General features: G+C 40.8%; 1 protein-coding gene across 1 annotated transcript; it reads right to left on the reverse strand.

Annotated features, from left to right (window-relative positions):
• Positions 1 to 385: 385 nt before the first annotated feature.
• Positions 386 to 21036, reverse strand: serinc4 (serine incorporator 4). Its single transcript, XM_070834895.1, has 11 exons — positions 20917 to 21036; positions 14948 to 15115; positions 13721 to 13899; positions 12303 to 12382; positions 11870 to 11963; positions 8399 to 8610; positions 7173 to 7268; positions 2601 to 2727; positions 2378 to 2490; positions 966 to 1119; positions 386 to 593 (listed from the first exon to the last, which is right to left on the reverse strand). The coding sequence occupies exons 1-11, from the start codon at positions 21034 to 21036 to the stop codon at positions 386 to 388; spliced, it is 1551 nt and encodes a 516-aa protein (XP_070690996.1).
• Between the last annotated feature and the right edge of the window lie 4107 nt (positions 21037 to 25143).

Raw genomic sequence — 25143 nt, forward strand, 5'->3', positions numbered from 1 at the left:
TTAAAGAGTAAAAATTCATAAATGTTTATCTTTATACCTACTTACTGAATTCCCACATTATCCAGAGTGAGAGTTCACCCTTTTTGATCCCTTTGGCAAGTCATACTGTAAGTGTGTTTCCAAACCACAGTCCAATCCCAGTTAGTGGTTTTATTTCATGGTGTCTAACCAGTGACATCAGAGTTTTATCCAGTTCTTCACATATGAACAGGGAGCTGAGCGTTGAGCCCTGTGATTGGTTATTCTCACAGTGCTGTGAGTCCATGACCCCTGACCCCTGCGGTCTCCATTCCTTATAATCCCCTCCGGCGGAGCACCGCTGGGAAGCTCAGAGTCACCTGACCTCTGCCGGCCTCCCTCCCGCCCGGCCCCCTCACAGAGAGTGTCAGACGCTGACGGTGACGTGACGAGAGGACGCAGCGCGGCGTTTGATGCGTGAGCGCCGGGGTCTGGATTCAGACTGGCAGCTGCACAGAGGGCCCAGCAGCAGCCAGAGGTAGAGGATGACACAGGCCCAGCAGGACGACATCTTCACCCAGAAGGTAGACCAGCTGCCGTGGGTGAACGTGGTCTCCAACACTGCTGACTCATAGCTGGAGGAGGACGAAACAGTCTAACTCAAACTGCAGCTGCTGAACATTGTGCATCAGTACTGTCAAAGAGCATCACCCTCTCCAGTGTTAATATTATTTTATTTTTGCCATAAATAATGAAAATGTTAGGTGGCATAATCCAATTTACACCCTAATGTGTTCATGGAATAATAATTTTCAGTAAGCTATTAAAACACACAACAGAAACTGAGTTAGCAGTTACCAAAGTTACAGCAAACACATCAAAATGAAGCGTTCTCTTTATATTTGAACCATAAACTGTCACCGTCACTTTATACTTTACCGTAAAAACATTCAATCTTTACTCAGCTATGAGCTCGTCACAAACCAAAGTCTGTGTGATTGACTCACCTGAACCAGTTGGTGAGGGTCATCATGACGTACAGCGAGGCCAAGAAGAAGACAAAGTGGAAGAAGAAGTAGCTGTAAGCCACTCGCTGGGTCTCGTTGTGAATCACTTTCTGACAGCCTTTGTTCTCGTCGTCAATCGCGAACTCTTCTTCGACTGGAAAAACAGACAGAAAGTGAGAAACGTCTCCCATCACACCTGCAGCAAACTCCAGACTCCAGGAAGTGATTGTGAAGCACCTACATGCTGCAGTGACTGAAGCTGACTTATATTTAGAAGACCTGCCCGTCCATTATTTAAAATCCTGTTTTAAATGTGTCGGCTTGTTTGAAATGGTCTTTGGTCTGAATATACAGTAAAGGCTTGTTGAGGGTGCTGCGTTCATGTAAACATTCGCTGTTCCCAAACTACAAAGACCTTTTTTTTACCCATAAACGCTGCAGTTGCTCTAATGGCTACAAGATGCTGACTCAAAGAAATCTCTGATAAATGTCAGGGTTTTTTTTTCTTTTTGCAAAGAATGTTACAGATGCAGCAACCAATTTTTCAATTTTTGTGTCTGAGTTGTATTCAAAAATAAGAAAGTTGTGTTCCCCCGTGGAGTTTTCTTGTAAAAAGCTAAATTTACTTGTAATGTTTCGTACCAAAAGTCATGGTGTGTATCCTCGAGGCCTTACAAATGTGCTGAATTCATTCTGTCCATCTTAATAATTCAAACAGTGACCGTTAGACACTTTCGTCAGTCGGTGCATGTTTTTGTCCAGTCAGTCACAGTTTCTCCTGGTCCCGCCTGTTTGAAGTGCCGATGGATAAGATCCAGCACCAGTCTTTGCAAATCAAGTAAGTTAATGTGAGTCTGAAAACTTGGAACAATGGAAGTGGAAACAGAGTTGATGTTTCAGTCGTATCTTTAGTATGGAGGCTCTTCAGCGGCTCTTTGGGGTGGTGGAGGTGCTACGTAGCATCAGTGTCTTAAAAGAACCTGTTAGGCCCCTAAATGGTTATTTAGAGGTTCTCTGCTGGTTCTTTAGCTTAGTTGAGTTAAGTTGGGGAAAGTTTTTCATTCTACAAAGGTGCTACGTAGCACCAAGAGGTTCTCCTATGATTACAATCCACAGAACTACTTTCAGTGCTATTTAGCATCACTTTAGTGTGTGTGTGTGTGTAAGCAGCTGATTTTTTGAGTTATTGATAATAAACTCCATACTTCCTCCTCTAATCCTCTGGATCTTCTCAGGAACATAACACCTGGAAACTAAACTTCATGGTTTTTGCCACAAAGCAAACTGATTTTTCTCAAAATAGAACTATTTATGCAGAACTTTTCTGATCCTGGACCTTCTGCTTTGCTCGCATCCATCTTTATATTAATGAATGAGTTGTTCATTGATGTAAAGACTGCATCAGTACAAACCTTCCTCTTCCTCGGGGCAGCAGAAGCAGCAGGTGGCTTTCTGGAACTCGTAGCGGTAAACTTTGATCATCCAGAACGGACCGAACACCTCTGCCAGGTAGGAAGCTTCATTACTGCGGAGAAAAACACATTTATCCCAAACATTATTCCTCCAAAAGTAACTATGTACTTGTTTTTAGGTGATTTTAATACGTAATAACTCTCAGATAAAGCGTCTACTCACCATGCAAACAGGACACAGCAGTACATGATGGCAGCTCCAATTATAGCCACAGCGTTGCCTTCATTCTGGATGCCATCTCGTCCCACACTGGGGTAGCAGACGGTCATGTTCATGCCCTGATACACCACTGGCACAGAGAAGAGCACGGCAGGTTAGGACTCATCAAAGTAACAGTCAGTTAGTTCTTACAAAACAAACAAAAAACACTCTCCACATGACTCTGAGGCATCATATTGTGTCGCTGTTCTATGTTTTCCCCATGAAAATGTTTAGTTTTAGGTATAAATGTCCATGTCTAAGCAAAAACAAATAATGGAAACAGTTTTGCAGCTCAGGATCTTTAAAGTTAATCAGTGATTTATTGTATTTTTATAATGATTTGGCACAAGACGGAGTAAATGTGCAGGTGAGACTGAGATGAAAGTGACGATGAATCCATGTACAAACATTATAATGATGTTAAATGTTTCATGTTATAGTTGCTTCTGATATTTTTTATTAATGTGATATGTGGTTTTTTTTTTTTTAAAAAGGTATAATGCCAAACCAAACCCTGTTTCTCTAATTTAAACTACAGATTATATTCTGTAGCCGTCACACTGAATTTAAAGATAAACAACCAAAGCTTTGGGTGTAAAATACATCAACACTAGCTGTATTTTGTGTGGTAGTATAGTAGTATGGTATAACCTGTATTACTAGACAGCAATAGTAGAGAAGAACAAGTTGGATTTGGACATTTTGACTGCTGGGGGGCCGTATAAGAGCGGCACATCATGCTCTTCTGGCATTAGTCTTGCTCCATGTTTTCCACACACAGTCTGAGCTGGTTCTCTACATTTCTTTTTTTGACAGTGAACTTTTTGCTCTTTCATGTCGGCTCCACGGAGAAAAGGTGCCACGTGAAGGTCAAGTGTTGTGTCACTTTCTTCATTCTTTCTCCTTCGTTTCATTTCCTGGGAAATTCCTTTCTTTCTTGTAAAAGAGGGTCTCAGCTGCATGTTCCCCTCTGGGACTCTCTCCTGAGGACTCACCCTCTGGACACTCTCTGAGGAGAACACTGAGCACTCGCAAATATGTACTGTATGCTGCACTCACACATGCATGTGCGTGTGCACAAGCACACACACACACACACACACACACACACACACACACACACACACACACAGCCCAACCTCCACAGGGTCGTTTCTGGCTGTGGATTCCTGAGAGAAGTTTTGTGTTTGTGTGTTGTGGGGGAAAAAGGAACCTGAGCTCAGTGAAAACACCGGCTAATTACAGGACTCAGATTATATTATACACACACACACACACACACACACACACACACACACACACACACACAGGCACACACACACACACACTCGGGTCAAGAGTCGTTAAGGGAGAGAGAACATATCCTTCGCTTTGAGTTGTCCTTTTCACTTGAACTTCAGACTAATTCTTTCTCCCAGTGTGTGTGTGTGTGTGTGTGTGTGTGTGTGTGTGTGTGTGTGTGCGCGTGTGTGTGTGTTTGTCTTGGTGAGGTCATAGAGCAGAATAAGCCTTCCGGGGACAGACTGGGCAAACAAAGACCTAAGAGGATAGTAACGAGGATGAGGATGGATCTCTTTGTCTAACACACACACACACACACACACACACACACACACACACACACACACACACACACACCTGGAGATGTTACCATGACAGGTGCCTAACCCCTGAATTAAAGCAGCTGGGAAAGGAAAACTCAGCAACAGTAGGTGGAAATTAAATATTACACCACAGGAGAGTGTTAGGTTACAAGTGTGTGTGTCTGTGAGTGTGTGTGTGTGTGTGTGTGTGTGTGTGTGTGTGTCTTTGTGTGCGGTTCACAGTCTGTGGTGAAAAGGTGTTTTTATAACACACTCAGAGTGCATATTTTCCCAACAAGTTGCTACAATGTCCTGCACTGCCGCAGGACTCTGACACACACCTACTGTACACACTCTGTACTCTACTGTACATTCACACATGCAGGGACCGACTCTTCGAGCAGAACAGCATGTTAAACACAAAAGGAAATCAGGAGAAGTGCCAGAATAGTCTTAAATAACAAGATATGATTTAATAGCTCCGCCATGGGATTAAAGGAACGGTTAAATAATTAAAGGAATACTCCACTGAAAAGGTGTGTGTGTGGACTACAGAGCTCATAAAAGTTAATCATTTTAGCAGATTTACTTAGTTTGCAATGGATTCCAACAATAGTTTCATCATTTAAACTGATAGTAATCAAGCCTGCAATTAGACTGTATTCTTGATTAAACTGCTAATGAATGAATTGATAAATCATTTGGTCTTTAGAATATTGGAAACCAAACCACAATTTCCTGGAGTTCAATGTGATGTCTTCAATTTACTTAGTGCGACAATAGTCCAAAATCCAAAGAGATTCAATTTACTATAATGTAACACAAAGAAAAGCACCAAATTCTCACAGTTGTGAAGCCAGAACCATCGAAATGTTGGTATTTTTTACTTGAAAAAGGACAAAATGATTCATATTCATATTTCTGTGATTGTTCCAGCTGTAATTTTAACCACTGTTGGTCAAACCTGCCACGTGCTGCCATCCTCCACGAAGGAACAAGTCACAAACGTTTCAGACGAACAGTGAAGCCAAATGTTCAGAGGGTCTAATGGGAGTTCATTCAAAAGGAAACCTCTTCAGCAGGAATCCATCTCTGAGCCTCAGAGGAGCTTCACAACCTGCTCGGTATACTCAGTGTGTTCTCATTGTAATGCATTTTAACTGGCTGATATCAAGCTTTTCTACATTCTTTACCAAAGAGGAAACCAACAAACTTCTTTGAGACACTTTGCAGGTCCAAATGGGACGAGTGTTTGACATTCGAATGAAAAAAAAAACATTGATTGTCACTTAGAAAACATAAAAAAACATCAGATCTCTAAAATCTTCATTCAGACACAGACGACTCCTTTTATATTCTTGGACTTCTCTGTGACTTCCTCCATTTCCCAGAATCAGAAGGGGCTTTTACTTACTATTATTTTGGCCTATGAGCAAATCAGCCAGCTGCATTCACATTTTGGTCCATTTACTGTGACCAAATTTAACTTTACAGTTTCTTTTTTTCCATCTCAGAAACATTTTCTGCCTTAGTTGCAGGTGGAAATACCTGCCCAGTCCAACACAATCTACATAAAAGAAATACACAATCAAACAGCATTGAAGGAGCACTTATATAATATATAATAAACAGCTAAAAAGCAGCAGTTTTGTGTTTTTCTTTCAACCTCTTGTGTTTTAATCGGACCTTTCCGCAGCAGCAATGCATCCCTCTTTACGCCGTGAGCAGATCTAAACGCTGTATTGCACTTCATCAGTTCAACGGAAGGAGGACATAAGAGGACATATGTAATGACGCTGCCAGGTTGTATTCCTGTGTTATTATGTTGTCAATGGATCCATGAGGAATGTGAAACAAATATCCCTCAGTCTGCCCTCACCACAGGCCACCAGCCCAGCAGGCAGCATGTCAGAGCACATCTCATCCCAGATTATCTGTGTGCGTATGTATGTGTGTGTGTGTGTGTGTGTGTGTGTGTGTGTGTGTGTGTGTGTGTGTGTGTGTGTGTGTGTGTGTCTATATTTGCATGCGTGCCATTAAGATGTAAACCCCGGATAAGACGGGGGCCTCTGCACTAATGTCTCAGTCATGTGGAGGCTCTTTGTCTTACCTGGAGCCAACAGGTGAGTCATTATGAGAGAAGTAAAGGCAAATTATGGAGGATTTTACTATACAAGTGTGTGTGTGTGTGTGTGTGTGTGTGTGTGTGTGGACTCTTCTGTATTAAGTCTAAGCAGACAGGATGATGACGTACAACTAAACACTTTCTATTTCACAATAAGAGGCTTTTATCTTGCGGTGAAAATAAAGAGGAGATTCAGATATTTTTTTTTTTTACAAGTCTTAATACAGATTTTCATCCGTAATGTTCAAGCTGACAGTAAATGGTTGCTGTTATCATTGTTGTCATATTAAATCTAGATTAGCAGTCAGATTTGGTTAATGGTTATGGTTATGTTCAGGGCTAAAGGTTAAACAATGTGCACGATGAAACAATGGATATAAATCTTGCAAGACTCGCAAATAAGTCACGTTTATAGTCAATAAATCAATGGTTGTTTAGCTCTGTTTTGGTCTCCACCAACTCCTGAGAAAGTATTAGATACTGTAGCTGCTAAATGCTCCACTGTGTTCACTGGCTTGGTGCAATCTTTATCTGTCTCTTGTTTGGGGATGTGGGTTTGTCACTAACTTGTGATGTCCACTTCACTTACAGTCAAAAAGGTGCTATTAATGACAACATTACAGCACAAACAGGATTGTAAGTGAAGTGGATGTATGAAATCTTCTTCTCATTTCCTGTCCCATATGTTTCTCTTTTAATCGGCATAGAGCATAACCTTGAAAATTCCCCAAAAGTGTGCTCATGTCAGATGTTTCTTTGACACTGGACAGAGACACAGCGTTCGTGTCACTGTGCTCCTGCTCTGTGTCTAGTTAGTTAGCTTACCTTTCTCCGGCGGGCGGCTGGACAACGCCGAGAAAGTGAGGTACATGACGTAACAGCTGATGATGGAGGCCTGAAGGAGTCCTGACCGAGGCTGTTCTGCAGGGACGCAGAGAGAGAGAGAGAGAGTCAGAGTCACAGTATATATATATATATATATAGTAATAACCACAAGACATTCACACACTTCATAGATCCACTGATTTAGGTAAAAGTAACCTAATATTAGTATTAAGTTATAAGATGTGTAACACCTTATGGTGACAATAAAAGGTTCTTGTCAGAGCTAGATTTTAAAATAAAAAAATCAAGATAAAGATTTTGTGTGTCATTTTTATTGTATATTGGTACAAAATGAAAACCACAAACTTCAATGAATAATTAGATTTGGAGACATTTTTGAAACCTGATGAACAATTTGGGCTATTTGTATGTATTCAGATTCACTAATGCTCCTCTACAGGACGAGAAAACCGTCTAAAACTCTTCACATGATCTTTTCAAAATTCTGCAACAACTGACGGAGACCATGTGACGTGTTTAAAAGCTCTGGAGCAGCTGCTAAATGGACCTGGTGCTGAGTGTTTCCTCAGCTGCAGTTTCAGAGGTCAAGACGACCTCAGGAGCTCAAATTTGCATAATGTGTCAAATTAATTGCATCATTAAGCTGAAACAAGGCTGATTTTTCCTATCTTTCTTTTTTATTTGATAAATAGAAGTGTGTGACTGATGATAATAATAATAATAATAATAATAAAGTTACACATTTTATAATTTGCCTTAACATTTAATCCTTGTTTCATTTTGTTGACAAATTATTATTATTTTGGATATCTTTATTTTAATCACCCCAAAAAAGCCATAAAAAAGCTAATTTTGTTAATGTTTTTAGGGATAAAATGTGATGAAATGTGCATTTTGGCTGTTTTATTTCCACACATCTGAAATTATGGAAGAAAAATAGCCCAAAATCTCAAAATTGACCAGTGCAGAGTACCATGAAGCGTGTCCCTCATCCACCACTGTGAGCAGCTGTGGGCTTCAATCATAAAGCACAGACGTGTGCAGACACATCAGGACTGCAGCTTAGTTTTTATACGAATAAATAGAAAATATTCGCTCACATCTAATTATTATTATCTGCAGCAGCACTGGTTTCAACAGGGGGATGTTTGCATAGCTGCAGGTGGACTAAGTGTTATTCCACAGCTGATGACAGATCGACTCACTCTGCTTCACGCACGGTGTGACGGCAATGAAGGACATGAGGCCGCAGAGCCCCAGGTTGATCCACAGCAGGGCCTTGTTGAAGTGGCAGGCGATGGGGTGTGTGTAGTACTTGTACATGAAGGTGAAGGCCATGGTGGCGATGGTGTAGAAGAAGAGCGTGGCGCACATCACCGCCAGGTACCATCGCTTGTTCTCTGCTGCTCCGGTCAACCTGAGAGCGACACACAGGACACAGGAAGGATTTCAGCTGCATGTGTCACAGCAGGAGTCTCAGAGTTACAGTAACGTTGGACTTCACAACAACCTGCACAAAGTCAAGAAACCAAGATTTGATGATTGCACAGAAAGAAATCTGCCTTAATAGTCTTTCATTCCAAAATGACAATCCATGCAGCCCAATTGCATCTTGAGCGACTATGTATTGAATGTTTTTGTGTGATTAAAGCATCTTTTAAACTATTCTGATGGCATACGTTTGTGTTTGTGTAAAAATGATGAAATGAGAATGAAAACTGGTGTAGTCTGGGGTACACTAGTAGTCATCAAAACCCAAAGTTTCCAAATCCAACACATTTTAATTGCAAAAAACGACAAAAAAAAGACCAGCTGTTGTTCCAGGTTTCACACTGACAATGATCCCAACAGATGCAGTAAAGAGTGCACACTATGGCAGCTAAAAGGCAGCTCCAAAGTCCAGAAACTAGAGGAGATAATTATAGAAATATTGCACTTTTGGTGGCTACAACTGCTGGATTGTGATACACATGAGGTGAGGAGACATCTCTGGACATTTCAGCTGGATAAAAAACTTGAATAACTCTTTCTTTTGGGTGTGGAAGAGAGGGACAGCCAGGTTATTCCCTTTACAACTGTTTGCCTGTTTGCTTGTCTTTACATTTGCTCACTTGTAGACACGTCCCCTCGTCTCTGCGTCTTCCCTGTCACTGTTAACAGAATAAGAGGATTTCTAGCTGTGTGTTTGCCTTGGAAATAGTCCAAAATGAATAAATCCTCTTAGTTGTTGTAACTACAACTCTGCCATGTCACAGCGCAGTTCAGAGGTGGCTGACAGAGACTGACGGCGCGCAAGAGCAGCAGCAACAGCTGGACACAGCAAATAACATCTGGGACAAGCTGGCTGTCAGTCTGGCTTAATGAATGAGGACATGGCAGAGAGGACACAGAGGAAAGGAAACATCAACAAGTAAGCAAATAACACACAAACAGATTTAGAGAAACAAACAAACAAACAACGCAGTGAGAGCAAAGCGGCCAACAGCAGGAACAAGCTGCACATAGCATGAGCTGTGACAGAGGACGGGCGTCAGCAGTGCCATTCATGCTTCACCATCAGCGGCTCATTCATGACCACCAGCTGGTTATAGGAACATCCACCCATATCCGTGTAACTGACTGCTGACTGTGCTGAAACCCTCAGACTCATGGTGGCTGCTGCAGCGTCCCTTATGTGCTCAATAAAACATGGTGCTGAATGATTTGTGGGTTAATTGATTTGTTGGTTGGCAGACAATATTTGTCAAATGTCAGGTTTTATATTTTCTTTGACACATATAATCTCACACTGAATATTTTGGGACTTTTGGCTGTTGGTCAGAAGAAATAACAAAAACATTTGAATTGAGGATCAACACATGAGGATTGAGGTAAATAATAATTGGTGTTTTTCTCAGCAGCCCCCCAGATTTAATATGCATGTACTGGGAATTAGTTCTCACGTCAGCATCCTCGTCGTCTTTGGGAGAAAACATTTCTGTCAAATCTGACAGTTTTCTATAAATGAGTTAATGTTCTCTGACTGAAGTGAATTAAGATGTTAGAAATAAGAATAAGAAAAAACCACAACTAAGCAAACAAAAAAACAAAAACTAAGCCACAAACTAGACAAATGAAAACAGAGACAGAGCTCCAGATGTTGGGACGGATAGGGCAGATGTGGCTGAATCAGCCTGGATGATTTGCACAGCTCTGCAGGACAGAAGATGAATCTATCATCACCAGCGTAGAAGAGAGCCTCTCTTCTCCAGATGTGAACCAGGCTGCAGTCTGTATGTGTTTGAATGCTGCGAGGCGCCTTAAATAACATATTATCACCGTCCTGTGGTCAGCTCCAGACTCCAGCTCTGCTTTGAGACGACACATTCTTATGTTATGTTCTTCCACTGTTTTTCTGGCATTGCTTGCCTTAATATGACAGTGTATGATATTTATTTTAGAATGTTTTTGATGAATTTTGTCCATTTAAATGTCACAATGCGACACAAATCATAACAATCATCACAGCACCACAAAATACACCCGTGCACCAATACACAAGGTTTCCAGGCATTAAAAACATCTTTACTGAGCCCCTTTGAGTTTGAGATGTGCTACAACGAGTCTTTGTGCGTCCTTACTTGAGTTATTAGTGAATGTTTCAAACCTACAGAAAATAAATGGCGTGGAACAAGAGGACAGAAGAATAACAGAGTGGCAAGGTCGGCAGTCAGACACAAACGGGCGGTTTATTCAGTCTAAGAAGAAGGATCATTTTCTAATTCCACGAAGGACATCTTTTATTTCATATTATATTTGATACATGTTAAAGCATCTTTCCCTCCTCTGACACATTTCTCCTCTCCTCAAACTTCAGACTCCCACAGCTCTCTGCCAGGTTCACATTACAAATCAATATGTTTTGACACTCATGTGAAGCATCTGCCTCCATTCATCACTGTGATCCTCAGCCTGATACTGAGTTATAGTATCTCTGTGCATTCACATAAATATCATTAAAGATAAACAGTCATGACTGACTGGCCTTTCTGACAACTATCAGCCTCTGAATGTCCTTAATGCACTTTTCATTGGAGCACATACAGTTTCTATATTATCTGCAGTTGTTTTAAACCAGTGATTTTCAACCTTTTTGGCTTCTGACTCCTTGAAATAAAGGCTTTTTAGGCTATTTAGGCTATTTTAATAACTTAAAGAGCTGAAAAGTCTTAACTCACACAGGAAAAAGTGGGAGAATAAAGTCGGACCCCTTTGAGATTTATCTTGGATCGTTGTGAGCAGGTACACCAGCCAATACGGCCAAAAGTTTGCGGACACCTAAACATATCCATGCACCCACATGTGGCCATAAAGCATGCCACTCCGCAGCTATGAGCATTAATCTGCCTCCACTCTTCTGCTCTCTGGCTTCCCACCAGATGTTGAAGCCCTGCTGCAGGGATTTGCTCCCATTCAGCCACAAGAGCATTAGAGAGGTCAGACACTGATGTTGGGTGATAACGTCTGGCTCACAGTCGCCGTTCCAGTTCATCCAGGACAAACAGCTCCAGACCAAGTGTGTGCACTTACTATCTAGTCTCACAAATGTTTAATGCATTGATCGGAATCACTATCGTAATATAAAAAACGGCATATCCAGTGATATAGTATTTTATTTATATAACCCTCTCACTCACCAGTTCTTGTTCCAGGTGTGGGCAAAAGCTGTGATGAGGATGAGTTGGATGAGGATGAAGGCAAATCCTCCCACCACACCAACATAATGCCAAGCTGAGAGAAAGAGAGAGAAGAAGAAGAAGAAGAAGAAGAAGAAGAAGAAGCGTGATCCACACAGTTTGATTTATTTCAGGAAAGTGAGAAAACAGCGAGCTTTAAATCACAAACCAGCTCTGATATCAGGCGCGTGTCACCATCAGATTTATTGTTTCCAAACAAAGTGAAATCAAGCTGCAGAGATTTATGGTCCAATAATTCAGAGCAATGAGTCAAAGTGTTTTCAGGAGCAGGTCTCTGCTGCCCTCCAGCAGGAGGCACACGGAGGTGCACTAACACTTCATCATCATCATCATCACTTTCACTCCCTGTGTGGGACAGAAAACAGTTTCTCACCATGCAGGAAAGACTCTGTTGGGATGAAGAAGGCAGCGGTGCACATCCCGAGCAGCGTGATGAACTTCAGGAACCAGAAGCTGCAGGTCGACACGAAGGGAGACGACACAGATGAATTAATTTATCATCTTCTCCTGTTAAGTTTTCACTATTTCTTTATGTTCTGCTTGTGTGTTCCATTCACATAACTCTGAATAACAGAATAAGAACATGTTCTATTATTTTGTTTTGCACATTTTTGGCCATTTACTACAAATCATGTTGTCTTTTTTAAAGCCTTTTTTTTTTGGTTTGGTTTTCAGTGTAGAATCAGTAATGTGATAATCACTGTATTCCAGTAAATTAATAACAATGATGATAATAAATGTTTGGTTTGGTTTTGGCACCAAAACTACGTGGTTACATTTTGGTTTGGGTAAAGATAATAAGTCAGAAGCAAATATAAGATGGTACATTAAACATAAAATATATTTTTTTCCACATACTACACCTTTATGGGTGCAAAATAGCATTAATCTATTTTTTAATGCTCTCAGGCATAATTAATTTCTGTATAATATTAAAAAAACTGACAGCAGAACTTTGAAACTTCAAAAACTCAACTCATTTCTACTATTTAAAAAATTGTTTGACACGACTCTAAAATGCAGAACTAACTAACCATCAACTGAAAGGCACATAAATGTGTATTATTCATCCACAGGTAGAGTTCGTCAGTGAGATGTACGAACACAGCAGAAGTTCTGTAACCACAGAATTACAGATTAAATCTTTAATCACGTGACCATGTCTGGTCTTTAAGGGGACATGCAGGTTTCAGTAAGGCACTGGGTCACTCCCTGACCCCCCTAAGGTCCACTAAGAGCTGCAGCCTTTGCTAAAGACCCTGAAGCTCTTGTGAGTACGTTTATACCAGAGAGGAGGACCAGCAATCCAGTCTGTCAAATCCTAATCCGAGCTACGTCACCGCTCTAAGCAACCGTACTGCAATGGAAAGTGTGACAACAAAGAGCTTAAAATAACGCAGTGGACCAGGTCGGGTGAGAGAAAACACACTGTGGTGAAGTATTTAAAGAGGAGGGCGGTAACGTCTCTGGACGGGATCAGGTCCACCCTAAATATTCTGCTTCAGGGAAATGACATAAAGATCTTTGTCTAATCTAAGTGTAAATTCTGAGAAACTGTGTATTGTGTTTTTTCCTTTTCACGCTTCATTTAGAGTTTTTCTGGGCAAGAAGATTGATTAATGTGTGTAAGAACTGCTGCTGATTATTAAGATCCAAAGTTTTCTGTCTGTTTGTCAGCAGGATCAATAAAAAACTGAGTGGTATTTGATGATATCAGCTTTTGATCTGTGTGATCACATCCATGATTAAATTGATTGGAGCAGATCCTCTGGGACACTCTGCAGCACTGACCCGTTGTGAATGAGCGCCCTGAAGTCTTGACTGGACTTCACGTCTATTAGGAAGATCGCCATCATCAGGTAGAAACAGGAAGTGCCAAAGCAGACTCTGTAGACCGCCGAGTAGCCCACCAGCATCTCACAGTGGCCTCCGCCGTGCGCCTGGTCACACACCATGTTGAAGAAAGGCACCTGAAGCACACACACACACACCGTATGTAATCAACCACAGCATCCGTGTGTGTGTGTCGAGCTATTTAGGTACAACTTCATGATGATAAGACAGATTTTCCTTCTTTATGAGTAAATTTGAAACTTTTAGAAAAAGCCTCACTCCTAACAAGCAGAGGTTTTGTTGTTGTTTTCTTCTAATGCAAGTCAACAGTTTGAGTTTGAGCAGTTTATATTATATATTTCATCTGGTCAGATGACTTTTATTGTGGCTTTGGCTCTTGATGTGTGTCAGCAAACACAAGGCAGGTGCAGATGATTCTGTCGGGGTCCATGTTGGTTAACATGTCTGATGGGCTCTTTGCCCTCCAACCTGTTTTATTTATTTTTAACCTCTTTGTGTAAGTCAAGTCAAAGATGATATTTCTTTATCTTGTGGGACACAGTTATTTATCCTGTGCACACATGATAATTTACTATAAATTAACTATCATATAAATCTATAAATAGTTATTGAGTATTGTTATGTTACATTAATATGAAAGTAGCAGTTTAATGTATATCTGATGCAGCTCGTGGGGATTCTTGAATCCTTAATTTTGAATTCCTGGATCGTTGGGTCTCTTAATTAAAGAGTTTGGTCTTGAGATAACGCTGTTATGAATTGCCGCTATATAAATAAAGATTGATTGATTGATTGATTTAATGGAGCTTTGAAGTTGTAGCTCATTTTCAGTGGTTCATCACAGCTGTCCACCCTCACAGGTGTTCTGACACAGCAGAGAATGAGAAAAGAACATCAGAGAGACAAAGTAAGAACAATATTCATATTCTATGAATTCATAGTTTATCTGGTGCACACAAGATGGGAAATGTGTCTCCGCACACAAACTATTGGAGTATTAAAGGACTGCAGAGCTGAACACTTTCTGCTCCCTGTTTATTCCCTGCATTAAGTTTGTATTGTTCTGTCATCTAGCAGGAGATTATTGGTTGTTTTATGATCATAGGTCAGTTGATTTCCTTGACTAGTTGAAGATGTCATGGAGGATGAAGACCCAACACTCACATTTTCCCTGACGAGCTCAGAGACGGTGCGGGACAGCATGAGGCAGGAGACGGCGCAGCTCATGATGTGGAAGAGGGTGTACATGATCCGCGTGCTGGTGGAGGATTTGACCGGAGGACAGAAGGCACAGCAGAGCGAGCAGGGAGCCGGTCCACAGCAACAGCATATCTGAGGAGGCGAGGACAGAGACACGTTACTATCATGCTCAGTAAAACCATTCAGGGAAATCTCCTCTCCTGTTCCTCCTTCGATTTGTCGTTTCTCCGTCATTTCTAGGCCTGTTTTTAATGGTTGGTGTCTTTAACTCCAATCAGCAATCAGCAGCTATAATCCAATGATCATCAAAGCTGTGTGCTGCTGACTTTGTTACAATAATTTTGTGCTATAATGAAATATTCAAGTATTTCTGATTCTAATTTTGACAGGATTCTGTCAAAAACCTGCACAAAAACGTACATAAATCAGTCAAATTTGCAAAATTAGCAAAGTTGCTCATGCTGATTTTGTTTTGCTCTCTAACATTTGATGTTTAAAGCTTAGACGAGAGAAGTTTATCTGAATACAATACTCACACGCACACTGTCTGTACACTGAAAGAGGTTTTGGTGCTGTAATTGTTCCTCCTGTCTATACTGAGTGTGAAGGAATCAGTGCAGTCAAAGTGCATTCTTAAATTCAGCATAACAAAGTATAACAATGACAACAACAAATGAGTTTTTATCAGGAAAGAAAGGAGGAGGTTGGCAGACGAATTCACCCTGTGTTCACCCCAGTGTTTCTGTGCAAGAGTACAAAGAGGAACTTTTATATTAAAGAAACTGTAATAACTTTTAAGACATCCACGTTTTTCTCAATGAAAATGTATTAAACTATGTTGAAAAAAGCCTTAAAAGAGAATCTTCTTGATGACATTTTAAGAGATGCAATTATATCTGACCTCTATTTGACTCAAACACCTTATAAACAGCATGGGATTAATCTTATGAATGCACTGAGTGCAGGAGTTCAAACTCCAGCTGTCTGAAGACTTTTGGAAGTCACTGCATCAGACAGCCTGCTGGACTGACGGACTGATTGGCAGCGTGGGCAGATTAATCTAATGAGTCCAACTGGCCGGTTCTGATTGTGATAAATGAGGACTGTGGACGACTGGACGTAAGCCGCCCGTCGCCGCTGATCCTGAACTAAATCTAAGGAGGCAAAACCTGCACGCACATCTGTCTGATGCTCCAGCGAACTCTGCAGATCACAGTCTGGCGCTCTGTCTGCGTTATCGGGGCCACAACAGGCATTATTCCCATCCCAAAACATCACCAGGGTCGACAGAATGCTGTCAGCTGTGTAAATGTGGTTGTATTTCTCTGCTCAGCTCTGTGAAATCCTCAATGATTTGATGTAAAATCTGGGAATCAGTGTGGGAATGTGCAGCCTGAGAACTATTGCCTCCATCCTGCATCTGTATTTATGAATGCATGCAGCGAACACTTGTGCAGTGAATCCAGATATGATGTTATTGCTCGTCACGTGCACGATAATAATCTGATGGATAATGCCGAGATTATCCAACATCTTCTCATTGAAGGAGGACTGAGTAAAAATAGAGCTTTAATCATGTACAGTAGCTCAAAAATGATTTGATCCTGTAACAGATGAAACATGATTAAGCGGACAGTTTGACTGCTCACGCTACTGCTGTGCCTCGGATCCTCCCTTTAGTTTTAGAAGAAATGATGTCTGAAGAACATTATTCTGCCAAAGAGGAGAAAGCACTTGTCACTTATTAAACATTCTTCTATTTATTCCAGTTTTATTGTTCTCTTCTTCCCATTTTAGATATTTTTGCTTCCACATGTTTTTTTTTGTAGCCGTTGTGAGGACATGTTGGCTTTTTACTAATATAGCCACTACAATAAAGGCTTTCCAATATCTCTTTCCTCATTGTTTTCTTTTATATTTATATTTATTTTCATATTTGGAGTGCCTGGATTGTCCTCTTGCTTGCAAACACGTCCCCAAAACACCCCACGGGTCTCAAAATAACCTACTTTCTGAACTGAAAGGCTGCCGACATCACTCACCAAGTAGGACTTACAAAAAACACCATTAAATACACAAGATTTTGTTGGACGCATTATTCTACTGCAGACACTTTACCTTTATTTTCTGTTTATTTGCTGGTCGAGTCGCTTTGCACCGTCTGCTGGTGCAACATCGATGAAAACAACTTGTAAAAGAATAAACTTTCTGCAGACTGAACCGACCAGTTTCTGTGCCAGGCTTCTTCAGTTTGTTGCAATAAAACCAACCAATAAACGGAGGGAAATCTGCTGTTTTGAACGTGTGCATCCTTTATTGAGCCGTCTCGCAGACAGCCAGGTGTTTTCCTAGCGCCCTTGGCTCGGCACGTGTCTGTCCTCTGGCCTAGTTTAAGGGTTATAATACAGGATTAATAGTCACAGAGAGAAGTTGTTGCAGTAAGCGAGGGGGCTCAAATCTGGTCTAAACAGAATAATCACTTTGATTGAGTCTGAATACTTCAGTGTTGGGTCATATAGACAGGAGTGTGTGGAGCGCTGAGGAATAATCAATAAGCCTCCTTCATGTTAAAGCTCCTAGTGATCCAGTCTCAGCTCAGGCATCGTGCAGGTCTGGAAAAAAGCACCAAAGTGCCTTTTTAAATCAGGAATGATCCGGTCACTTGTGTGTGTCTTTCCGGAGACACAGGACAGGACTCACTCATAGTTGTTTGCTGGTGAATGATTATAGAATCTCCTGCATCTTTCCAAGTATTCAAGAAGCTAATCTGGGAGCTAATCCTGCATTAATCTCATGCTTAATGCAGCGGTGATCCATATCTCTCCTTTCAACAGCGGTGGCTTTTTATGCAATATCAGTTCTGCTTTTGTGCAATTTACACGGTTTTAGCTGTCGATTTTGAGAGTGTGCAGATTAATTGGGTTTAAATGAGGAATTCCAGTGTAAGGGGTGTAAAGGAGCGAAAGCCACTTTGTCTTTAAAGGAAAGGTCACTTTTCAATAAGTAACTGCAGCTTTATTGACAATTATCAAAAATGAAATCGACCTTTTTTTACGTTTTTACGTCTGATAGAATAAAATAAAGTTTTATGTTGTCTTTCCTCACGTTATCTTTAAAGGCATCTTTAATATTAGCAATATTGTTTGATATCACTTAGACAGTTTGGGAATAATTTGTTTTGCAGCTCTTGTCACTCTTTTAGCACCTACAGTTTTTCCTATTGTTTTTATTATTCAGATCATTCCCTCTTCGCCTGCTCTAAATTAAAATCTTTGACATGTACCAAACACACTCTGCACCATGTTGTACTATGTGTGACAACTTTGTAAGGATCTTTTGTTGTGTTTGCATATGAGGTTGTTTTTTATTGAGCATTAAAACTATTTTACACTCCTGATGTCGAGAGTCACTGCTTACTTGATCAGTTAATCAATTCAAGTGACCTGTGACTACTATTAAAAAGTGAAACAACCTGTTGTTCTCATTCGCACCTGATGCTTCCTGAAACCTTTGCAGCACAGCGGCCTCTGTAGCCACAACTGGTGAAATACAGGATGAGAGAGGTATGATTTCTCTAATTCTTGTGTTTTAGTTTATTTTGGGGATAGAGGCTGCAGATATTCTGCATGTGTGATACTGTCAGTAAATCCCATGAATCTAACAAGTGTGACAACAGTCTTCGGCCATGTTTGTGGCTCTGTGGCACAGCTACATGCTAACATCAGCATGCTGACATGCTCACAGTGGTTTTGCCACCATGCTGATGTTAAGTAGATATAATGTTCACTGTGGTCGCCAGTTTAGTTCATCGACTAACATTTGGAAATCAGCACTAAACACAAAGTAGAGCTGAAAACCAATAAACCAAAGTATTGGATAAATTAAAACACTGACTTGATGATTGCAGTGGATCATCCTGAGGGGAACATGAGTATCTGAGCCAAATATATATGAAAGGTCAGAGCATCACCACAGTCAGGAGAAAAGCTGCTGAAGTATTTCAGTCGGGCTCAAAGTGGAGGACGGACATCTCCATCCATACACCCACACCACTGCTGTAGCAGTGCAGGATGGACCCTGATATGTGGCCCTAAGCTTCAAGCTGTGACACTGCAGGTACCAGTCTAACATCATTTTTTCCAGAGTTTTGAACGTGCAGGAAAGGAAGGACAAAGTCAGGTGGTGACGTCATGGTAGCAATAATACCCACATGGTTAACATTGTGAACGTTTAGGTGCCAAAACTACTATGATAGTTACAGAAGTGAAGTTATGTTTGTGGACTCACCAAAGTTCTACAGATGTTACATCAATTAAAATATGTTTTTTATTCTCTTTGTTGTTTGTACTGCATCACCTGACTCTGATGGCACATGAAAACATTACGCTGGAGAGGCAGCCATGATGACCGAGCTGCTGTATTTGACACTTTGGGGGTGAGAACAGGTTGAATTTGATCCTCTGTTTGTTATGGATCCATTGCTGTCTGAACTGCACTGTGTGACCATGAACACACACCTACTGTCCCACTGCCCCAACTCACTACAGCACCAAGTGTGGATCAATCCACCTCTGAAAATAGTCCCCAACAAGCGCACTGTTTGAGTGCATTTGTTTGCTCGTGTTTGAGTAATGTTTGCTAGAAAGTGAACAACTGTTTTTAAAAATCCATTTCTTCTGTCACTGGCTCTGTTTTTTTCTCCCTTCCTACTACTTATTTAAAGGTTTCAGAATTTAAAGCCAAACTAACAATCAAATAAAGCCAAGTTAAGTTAATAAGTTCCCCAGCACTGAATAACTTCGCTCATTTGTAATTGCTCAGTGTGAATCTCCAGACTGACCATCCCTCAGTCACAGTATGACTTAGAATCAAATAAAGTCAGTATTGATTACTGAATTGAATAGTGCAGGTGTTGACCAACCCCTTCAGTTCATTTGAAGTTAAAACGTGAAATCCACTCTGACGTAAATCCATCTCTGCCAGTGATCAATAGAATAGTGAAACATCTGGACTAAGTATGAGTACGCCAACTTTATTTTACTTAATAGTTCTGGTCCACTACATTTATTTGACTGTTATAGCTGCTAATAACTTTGTAGATTTGGATTCTACATAGAAAATGTGTGATCATTTTGTAAAATACAATGGTTTGTTAGAGATTTGCCTTCCCAGCAGCAGTTTAAAGGTGCCGTGTGTAGAATTCATTGGCTTATAGTGGTAAGACTGCAAGTTGCAACCAAGCTGTCTTTCCGAGCGTGCAGGAGAACCTACAGTGGCCAGTAAGAAAGATCCTCCACCATTCTCAAGCTTCTTACAACACAAAATGATGGTGCACTTCTTCCTCCTTCTTTCAACTGTTGTATTTGCGAATGCCACGTAAACGGAACAATGCAAAAGGCCCATGTTTGTCTACTGAGGAAACATGGTGACGTAACACAGTCTACTGCATCAAAGTGGGACCTTCACACAGTGTAGATATAAATACGATTCTTAGTCTCAGCTTATCGTTCACTCCTGAAAACACAACTATGAATATTATCTGACATTCCCCCACATCAAACAAACCACAGACTGCACCTTTAGATTAAACAGCTACAACACAAAAATGTTGTGTCAGTGCTTTAGTGATGATGCTCTACTGATAGAATATGTACTAATACACTGAAAGGGGTTTTTTTTTTTCTCATAATACTTGACATGTATGTAAGACATGTTTTTGCACTGGAGTGTTTTTTATTTTTTAGTATTGTTGTAAAATATCTGAATATTTCTTCCACCGAAAATCTCCATGAGAAAAATCTTCACAATATTTCAGAAGCGTTTTGATTAATGAATTTCCTCTACTGATAAGATTACAACCAATATGGAGCACCGAACAAACTAAAACTAAAAAGTGCAGCTGCAGTCGCTGCCTCCGGTTCATCAGCTCTCACCTGATAGGCCACCATGTTGAGGAAGTAGTTGTAGGCGCCGCTGTGGTTCATCCCCTGAGTGGCCGACATTGTGCCCATAAACTCCTTTTCCTCAAGCGCCACAACTCTACATTTGGCCATGGGCTTCCAACACTCAAGCAGCTTTTCTCAGTGAGCCTGCAAAAATGGCATCCTCACATCCCCCAAAGAGGCCAAAACACAACTTCTAGCAGGCCTGTTAGAAAATGAAAATAAAAAGTAAAACCACAAGGTCCAGCAGGTTGTCCTTGCACGCTCCTTATGCTGGATTAGCAGTAAATCTAGTCCGGCTGGGCTCCCTGCAGCCGAGAGCCTCAGCATGAGCGCCGGTTCAGCTGCTCACAGTCCAGCCTCGCAGGGGAATAAGTTGTTTTTTTGCCCATATCCTGCGTGCTTTGGCTCTGTGGCTGCGTTGGGTGCTGCCAGAAAAGAGGGAGAGGTGGTGGCAAATGCCCGCTGCCCTCCCCCATCCTCCTACCCAGTCAGATTAGGGAGAGAGTCTGTGAGGGGAGGAGGGGGTGAGGAGGAGGAGGAGGAGGAGGTCAACAGGGACTATGTGTCGGTCCCATCTGTCCCTCCCTTCCCCCAACGCTGCACAAACCCCACAGTACAATGGGATTGGCCAATACTCGTGTTTAATCCAGATTTGCAAAATTAAACAATTACCTGGTGTGATTACTGCACACTGATGCTTGACGTCTCACAACCTCCAACCTACAAGACCCCCCCCGCCCCCACCCCCACCCAGACCTGGTCCAAGTCTGAGTCCACAGGTCACCCACAGAAGGAGGCCACGTCCATAATCCCAACTAAGTTAAATTATCATGACCGCATTATGACCCAGAAACACTGGAGTGGCACGGACCGGATGCTGGTCTGTCTGTGATGGGATCAACAAAGCCAGCGTGCATTAGTAACTTCACCATGAACACACCCATGGATTTTTATGAGTGGATCGAAAAGGCAGCAGGCAGAAAATGTTAGAAAAATAAATGTGAGCTTTCAAATAATTTCTACTTTTAATTCACCATCATCATTTCACTGCTAATAACACTTTCCCGTTACATTTAGAGGTTCACTTTATTAGAATAAATCAGGAGAAAACATATAATCTGCTGCTCCGCTGAGTTTACAGTTCTCTCATGTAGTCCTACAGCCTACAGCTTGTGTTTAGGTCTGACTGTGGGCTTTTCATGTGTGTTTCTCATTGTTAGTGTTTGTTTAAAGTTCTAAGTCTCACATCAGAAGTGCTGCACAACAAGCTTTTGTAGGATTTTTAAGTCAAATTTAGCATTTTCTTCTTGCTACTTTTCACACGAACTTTGTTGTATTTGTTGGATGTTTGTCTTTGTGTTTTCTGCTTTGAGCTTTTTCTGTGCAAATGAAAAGGAACAAACGCACTCTGAAACTCTTACAGAACAATTTGTGAAGACAATATGATCATTTTAAAAAGCTCAGATATCAGATATGTCAATTCTAATAATCTAAAACACACACCGCAATTTCAGGTTTTCCCTCATTTGTAGTGAAAATCCTCAAGATTCTAAGGTTGTTTTATTTTAACAATGGTGACACTTGTTGATAATCAGTTGTTACTTCTTCTTCTGTACTTATTGTTCATCCGAATTTATTGTAATGATAAATACAGTCAGCGCAGACTTTTAAATTCTGAAATTCATCTTTAAAAGCATCCTTTCCCTTTTCTTCCCTTCTAGAAAAAAGGGCCCTAATATCTGCTCAGCCGTCTGGAATATGTAAAAAGCTGCTGTACAATAGAAACACTCTGCACAGCAGCAGCAGCAGCAGCAGCAGGATGAAATGATGTGACTGGTCGCTGTGAGAAAGTGCTGAGCGCATGGGGAGGGAGTCAGGTTAGATTTGGGTTAGTGTGCAGGGCGGAGCACCGGGATAATCCCATCGTTGTTCAGCCCTCCTCTCAGTCGGGATGACCTTCACCAGCCCAGACGGGACGGTGGCTGCGGCCTGTTACACGCAGCCAGAGACTCAATCACACTGCAGCTATTTGACTTCATCCTACAGACGTTTAACGAACGCTGTTTCTGACAGATGACGGGATAAAAGCCCAGTGCCCTCTTCCTCTGTCTGACCTGTTGACTGGAGATTATTCACCTCCAGCGTTGGAATATGACTGAGAACATTTTCTCAAGTGATTTGAGATGCTTGTTCTTCTTCTACTCCTCCACATCTCAGAGGCAAATGTTGTACATCTTACTCCACTACAATTATCTAATTATTAATTAACTTTAATGAATAAAGCTGCTTGCTTTAAGTCTGTTCATTAATTTGACAGAAAATTAATTAGCAACTATCTTTTTCACGTCATCTTTCCTGTAAAAACATTTCATGGCTTCAGCTTCTCAAATGTAAAGATTTGCTGCTTTTCCTTTAATATTTTTGATCATTTTTATGGATTTTGTGCCGTTATTCAGCAACTTGCCCTCATCATTTGGTTCAGTGTAAAAAAAACAAAGTCAGCTCAATGGCAAGTTTTCCTTACAGTGATGCTGCACAGTCTCTCAGTTCTCACTATTTTCTGAATTTTTACAACCCAACCAAACAATCGATGAATAGCGAAAATAATCATCCAATGAGCTCCACCTCCACCTCAGCCTCCACCAATGTACCATTTGCAATACAAGACTGTTATTCAAAAAGTAACAAGGTATTTTTAGTGTGTTATTAGTACTTTTACTAAAGTTAGGGATCTGAATTCTCTCTGTCAGTGCTCACTTCACAACAGTTAACCCACTGCACCGACCGATTCTCAATCAGAGGCAACAACGGTCTTAAACTATGATAATTCCTCATATATTTTGCAGAACTACTTATATTCTCATTGTTATCATGTAAATACTGTCAAGACAATAAAATGTTCTTAACAAAAACAGAAACTACCTTAAAATAGCAGTCAGTCTAAAAAAAAAATCTCTAAACTACATTACCCATAAGTCTCTTGGGCTGCAAAGTAAAATTGTTTCAAGAATAATGATCACTAAAAAATACTCTTTCTTATGTATCGGCTCACTTTAATAACATTAACAAGGGTCCTTATCAGTGGATGACATGTTGTATCTTACGTTCTGTTATGCAAAATGACAACAGATATTCAGAATAAAAGACAAATAAAATGACTTTAGTGGCAACAGAAATAATTTAGTGCTGCCGTGTTTATCTGCAGTGTGTTTGCTTTAGTAGGACGCTGCTTTTAGGACTTAACATGCAAGTGAAAGCACCCTGCACCACATGTCCATGTTCACTCTCCAGGGACTGAGCAACAACCAAGAGGTTAAATAAGAATAACCGTCAGCTCAGTCCAGACACAGATAAGAGGCTTGGACTTACAAACCCAGTGAATGAAGACGCCCAAACCTTCGAGCGAAATCATGAGTTGCAGGATTATTAGTGTGAGGAGCTGATGAAGGCTGGGGTGTGTTCTTCTTGACTGGCATGAAATATTGATATTGACAACTTTGTCATTAATGTAAAGTTACTAAACATGAGCTTTAAGCTCTAGTTAGCATAAATAACATTAAAACAATGTTTACTGGTTATAACTTATCTGATTAACTGGATGCTGGTCCATTGGATGGTCCATTACTTGGTAGCTACTTGTAAAGTTACCTAGCTCATTAACTTTTTGTAGTTTCTAGTTTGGCCATATGCACAAAAGCAGACAAAAGTGCCACGACATTGTGCACAGACATTCACCAACGACGAATCCCAATAACTTTAACATCAACTTTGATTCATGACTGAGAACATAAGAACCTAAAGACATTCACACCTCAGCAGTACTTTGTGTTTTGTGCTAATTGTTAGCATGCTAACATGTTAAACTAAAACATCATACTGCTAAATATCAGCTGAAGTGATGCTAGAATATCTGGCTATGCCGTGTGTGACAAATAAAAGAGCTATTCATAATAACAGAGTCGGTGAAAAGTAAAATAATAGCTCTAAGAATAAGACAAATGATTTGCTCTCAGTTTTGCATGTAGATATTTGTCACATAAATGACGTCCTCCTCCAGAGCAGATAATTACACAACCAGAAATATACATTTGGAGACACATCTAAGGACCAAGAGCCTAAAAACACTCATTGTTCCCCACAATATGCTTAATCTCACTTTGCATTATTCCCTCCAACATGAGCGGGTGTAAACCAGTAAGTCCCTGTGATAAACAT

Source organism: Pempheris klunzingeri, chromosome 1, assembly GCF_042242105.1.
Source record: "Pempheris klunzingeri isolate RE-2024b chromosome 1, fPemKlu1.hap1, whole genome shotgun sequence".
Taxonomy (NCBI): Eukaryota; Metazoa; Chordata; class Actinopteri; order Acropomatiformes; family Pempheridae; genus Pempheris; species Pempheris klunzingeri.